The sequence below is a fragment of the Pyrus communis genome, chromosome 9, assembly GCF_963583255.1.
Source record: "Pyrus communis chromosome 9, drPyrComm1.1, whole genome shotgun sequence".
In the NCBI taxonomy this organism is placed as follows: domain Eukaryota; kingdom Viridiplantae; phylum Streptophyta; class Magnoliopsida; order Rosales; family Rosaceae; genus Pyrus; species Pyrus communis.
The window spans coordinates 21,214,216-21,219,807 of record NC_084811.1 but is presented as its reverse complement, the minus strand read 5'-3'; the positions used below and the strand labels follow the sequence as shown (position 1 = coordinate 21,219,807).

General features: G+C 36.1%; 1 protein-coding gene across 1 annotated transcript; it reads right to left on the bottom strand.

Moving 5' to 3' along the window:
• Window positions 1–740: 740 nt before the first annotated feature.
• LOC137745871 (cellulose synthase-like protein G2) lies at window positions 741–5,289 on the bottom strand. Its single transcript, XM_068485904.1, has 8 exons — window positions 4,585–5,289; window positions 4,104–4,199; window positions 3,198–3,338; window positions 2,749–2,961; window positions 2,540–2,639; window positions 2,228–2,403; window positions 1,676–2,029; window positions 741–1,372 (listed from the first exon to the last, which is right to left on the bottom strand). Exons 1-8 carry the CDS (start codon window positions 5,194–5,196, stop codon window positions 827–829), a joined length of 2,238 nt encoding a protein of 745 aa, XP_068342005.1. The 5' UTR covers window positions 5,197–5,289; the 3' UTR covers window positions 741–826.
• Window positions 5,290–5,592: the final 303 nt, after the last annotated feature.

Sequence of the window (5,592 nt, the reverse complement as noted above, 5' to 3'; positions counted from 1 at the left end):
AGCAGACCCTCTCATTGTTGTAAATTAGCTCGTGTTCGACTTCTCTTTTTAACCCCGCTTGAGATCGGCTCGAAAATAAATAAGCCAACCAAGTTGAGCTCTTATAAAATTTTAACAAACCCAACTTAAACATGATGAAATTCGCAACATTTATATCCCTAGTTAAATTTGGAGAGGTGATTTTCACACATTCTTTGTATTTTTTTCACACACCCACTTTATTTATGATCATCATATTGCATAAAATAAATGGAAACAAAAAATAAGACTAAACATAGGTGTGAAAGAAGTTAAAAAGAGTGTTTAATTACTATTTCTTTAAACTTAGTAGGGCATCAGGGTGGTTTGGAAAAAGTAGCTCAACATGAGATGTCCAGAACTATTGTGGACTTGGACTATGAAGATACATGTTCTTACTTATTAATGTTGCAGCCGAAACTTATTGGGCTTAGTTTATGGTGAATTCAATGGTGACATTTCTTTCTTCCAAATTATGGGTCCACTTGTGCATTCCTATTATTTTGGAGGGTGAAGTGGTAGAATGCTTTTTTTTTTTTTTATAACAAATAATATTACACTAAAGGAAAACGGGTGGGCTTAGCCTCGTAATGAGCTATCAATAATTTGATTCAAATTCACTTTTGGCGAGAATCAAACCTAAGACCTCCCACTTATAAGTAAAAATAAATACCACTAGACTGTAGCACTAAGTGGCAAGTAGTAGAATTCTTAGACAAGAATAAACAGAGTACATCTTTTAGACACCCCTACATTTAATAGTAAAAATGTATGTATATAACGGACACATATATAGGCCATGGCCTTGCTACATGAAAATAATAGAACCAAAAAAATAGAAAATGAGGGAAACTAAGGCAGATACTAGGGTAACAAAGAGTGGAATGCTTCCTTTGTCTTTCCTTATAAGCATTCCTTCAATGATAGGGTAGTTCATTACTATGACATAGAAGGGTATGAAAACTTGTATGAACATCTTGTCCAACTCCCCCACAAAGATCCCTCTAGCAATCCCCACAACAAACGATGCCATGTTCAAGATGACTAGGGCAACCATTGGAACAAGAAATAGTCGTGATGTTTGGAAATCAAATACTCCCATATTGTAACGCTTGAGTTGTTGGACGTCGTCGACTTTATTCGTTGGAAAAAAACTGGCTTCTCTCATTCCAAGTTTCTTCATGAAAGCATCCACACTACCATATAAATGGGATGTGACTGACTTCATCATCCATATCCTCTGCTCATTTACCCAATGTCGAAATGTTGACCCCGTTGTGAGCACCTCGTATAAATGTTTAGAATGGGATGATAGGAATATGAACGAAAATACAATGAAATAAGTATTTGAGACCTGCGAAGAACAAGACCGACATACTATTATGTCAAAATCATACTACTAAAGTTGTTTAACAACTAATTAAGAGGGTAATGCTTTATTATATACTATACAAATACTTATATCGACAGACTGTGAGTTTCAATTTTTAACCACACATGTTCATAATCAGTAAATGGTTTAGTTTCAATCTTTAGAACATAAAGCAAGTGAACATTTCCCTTGATAGTGAAAGTCATCATATATTTTGAATCATTTATACAAAAGAAATTTTAAAGAAACTTGTAAAAAAACGTAGGTATTATAAGAGAAAATTACCTGAGGGTATAAAGGAATGCCATTGAGTAGGCAGAGTTGAGGAATGGTAGCAAAGCCCCAGAGCGACAAGAAATAGAAAATGGGGAAAAAGGCAAATTCTGCATAACACATGCTGTGAAGAAAAGTGGGCATTTTGAAAGGGCCATATATAAGAGGATTAAACTTCGAGATAGCAACATCAACGAAGCCGGAGGACCATCTTGTCCCTTGGACCAAAAGATCATCCAAATTGGTGGTGCCACTGCCCAAGAAGTGTGGCCTTTTTGGATCACAATACACTGAAATCCAACCTTTGCAATGCAAATGAAACCCTGTGAAGTAATCTTCCACCACTGAACCGTATAAGAAACCAACCTGCATGCCACAAATAAAAGAAGATCACCATTAGCATAAAGTTGGAGGAATGCTATGCTGAGTCACCTCCCGAGCGGGTTACTATGAGCGCTTGATACATTGTGCTACTAACACGTATCAACTCCTCACAATTGACTAAGCTTGGCATATTCTTTTTTTTGGAAATAAGTAAGGTTTCAATAGTTTAATTGTACTCGCCTCTTTGCCCCATTTGGTGCCATCTTCATAAGCACAAGATGCTAGTAGTTGGGTTTCATTTGGCTGTGCATTATTTCTTTGGACGAACATACGATCAGGCTTGTTGATTTGGCGGAGGGATTTGATGAACTCATTGGATGGACCAAAACATTGTCTAAGTTTCATTGCATCCCCGGCTGATCATTCAATAGTGAAACTAATTTAGTGACCTAAAAAACGTATGAACGCATATATTGCGGACAAGTTCATAATTTTAATATATATGCTTATTAAACCAAATTAAGGTATTTAATTAATTGAATTTGTATTTACCTTCACTAATGGAACTTTCACATAAGGACACCCTCTTGATGTAGTAGCCAGTACCAGTCACGAATGGCCCTCCAAGCCCATCATAACCTTTCCATAGCACCTATTTATATACAAGTCCATTCCAATTCTAGCCAAAGATTATTATATGCATTTGTACATCTGACATATAATTGATTGATGCAAAGTTTGGTCCTTGAGTTCTTATGTACCTTAAATGTTGATCTCAACTGGCTGTCATAGATATCGTTGTTACTGATGTTGCAAAATTTTTGAGGAAATTGAACAAATGCTAGAGAGTGTGATATCTTGGGGTCAAGGTGGAAACACATTGCTTGCCGAGCCGAACTTGTATCATGGCAATGCATGTCACAATCTAAACCTAATATGTAAGGCGAATTGCTTATAACTCCCGACTCACGTAGCTGATCAGAACAACGTCAACGTTACTTATCAAATAGTATACTATGTAGGTAATTATGTCAAACTGTCAACCTAAGTTATCAATTAATTGAACGAACTATTTTTTAGGACATAGTGGTTAATTGACAGCTAGCTTGACAGTACATAAGTAAGTAATACACATATATGGTAAGAGAATATTACTTAAAATCAACATATAAATAGTGAAAAAATTACAAAAAAAGATATGCATGCATACAAGAACATTGAGCGCTCCGGCCTTAAAATGATGAGGTTGAGAAGGTCTTTTTTCACGAGAAACATAAATAAGAAGAGGTTTATTTTTGGCTTCATTTGCTTGAATTGCATCAGCTTTATCACTGGACGTTTCTTGTATTACCTGCCAAAATTCCAGATATGATTCTTAGGATGAATTTGTATATAATTAAAACAATATTTGTCTTTCCTTACAAGAATATTAGGTTCCTTTGTGGTTGAATTCTTATAGCAAGCCTGATGTTGACAAAGTTAATGATATGAATTGTGTGGAGACCACTTTTTTCCCATTTGTTGGATGTATTAGTAAAATAGAAATAATTTGGAAATTAAGTAGGCATGTCAATTGTGAGGCACGGCTTATCAACGTTACCATCACTAGGAAAGTACTAATTACATGTTAATACAATGAAATCGTAATTTTGACACTGATAAATCAAAACTTCATATGACATATCAGTTTAATAATACAATGTCTTGTGATGATAAATTTAAACATAATATTATATTATAGGACTATAACGCCACAATTATAATAAACTCTTTCTATGTCAGTACTTCTCGTCACCGATCCTACTTTAATTTTATTGGTCTTAAATAAATCTGTCTTTTGTATTGATGAGAATCACCAAAGCTAAAGTACTAATCAACCGAATTGGATCCCATCTGGATCTACTCTTGACCATTCATCATGTATCATGCAGTCAGAAATCATTTGACGTTGTTTAATTAAAATCAAACACAAATAGTATCTGACGAAAAGTAATTGCACGATGTACGATGAACGGCTAGAATGTGAGGATCCCTAAAATCCCCACAAAGTGAAACCAGAGAGAATCCCTTTCCCTAACCAGCAAACAATGTCCTATGTAGGGGACAACATTAATACCTCAATCACCGCGGAGTGATCTCGACGACTGTTGCTCCTAGTGTCCCCAATCCTTGCATTTTCTGTCACACTTTTCTTAAACGCCGCGTATTTCTCCTGCGATCAAATCTTCGCCATTAGCTTTGTTGCAGAAAAATATCATTATATATCTTCATGAGGAATTTGCTTTGAGAAATAACCAAAAAAAAAAAAAAAAAAAAGTCAATCTTGCACTTATTCGCTATCATTCTTTTTGTCGTTTTAACTGACCATTTTATGTATTTTCTCAAAAATAATAAGCCTCAAACGCATAGACTCGATCTCTATTAAAAAGGTAGTACATGAGAGATGCCCAATTGAATATTTACAACTAATTATATCATTATGAGAACAGAATTTCTGTACGTTCTCTCACGTTTAACTAGTGAGAAAATGTAAAAGGGAATTTTGGTGTTGATTGACACACAAATACGTACAAAAAAATAAAGTAATTATAATTAACCTTAATATGCTCTTTCTCTTGTACGAACTCACTGCCCCCAAAACCACCGTTCTCATCCCCGTCATCCTCTCCTGCAGAGAAATAAGCCTCCGGAGCCGTACACATGATTCCATACCTCTTACAAAATGGAAGCCACCACTTTGCAAACCTCCAAGCCTCTCTCATCCCATTCAAAGTCACGGCAGCACCAGCGTCATCAGAGAGATACACGTGAAGCTTTTCTGGTGGATAGTCCATTGCCATGGCTGATAACACCGTGTTCATTACCCCCATGGTTGGCTCCTTCTCCGGATCCGCGGTGCAAATAAACACGTCAATCGGCGGAAGCTTGTCATCCTCCGGAAGCCTCTCTGGGAACACAGTTCGCGAAACTGTCCGCCATCGGAATGATTGGCTGAGGAGCCATTCGAAGGCAAGGAGGACTTCCGAGGCAAAGACAAGAAGCCATGGTAGGGTTGTGGCTTTGGTTTTGGGGTGTTGGAAGAAGAAAGAGGCTCTATAGGAAATCAAGAAGACTAGAGCGATCGAGTGGACGAGGATATGTGTCCGGTTGATGAAGTTTGAAAGCTTGTGGACGTGGCAGAGATGGAGAGGGAGCTTAGAACTCTCCATGGCTTCTTCTGTGGCAATTATATGTGTTCTTGCACTCAAGTATCAACAAGCAACATCCTCCACCTCCTTTTAAAGTACAATATCACAGTCGAGTTATCGTCTAAAATACTGTCTACTAAATGATGAAATTAGGATTTCATTATAAAAGTAATTTAATTAGTAAGATAGGAAGTAGTCAAAAAGTCTTTAACTAATTTAATAAACTAATGGAAAATATCTGTAAATTTAATAAATTAATGGAAAATAGCTGTAAAGTTTTTTTACCTTTTACTTTGGATGTAACTGAGGATTTATTCAATAAGAACTAGCCGATGAGCACACATTCTGTGTATGTGAACAATTTCAATTGATTTTTGTTTTTTTTATTAAGGAATGTGATTAGCTTTTAAAATTTTA

Excerpts from the sequence above, each read along its gene's own strand:
- LOC137745871 (XM_068485904.1), bottom strand. The coding sequence starts at position 5,196 with ATGGAGAGTTCTAAGCTCCCTCTCCATCTCTGCCACGTCCACAAGCTT. Across the intron at positions 2,640-2,748 it reads AGTTGAGATCAACATTTAAG|GTGCTATGGAAAGGTTATGA; the intron begins GTACATAAGAAC and ends GTATATAAATAG. Across the intron at positions 1,373-1,675 it reads GCATTCCTTTATACCCTCAG|GTCTCAAATACTTATTTCAT; the intron begins GTAATTTTCTCT and ends TGTTCTTCGCAG.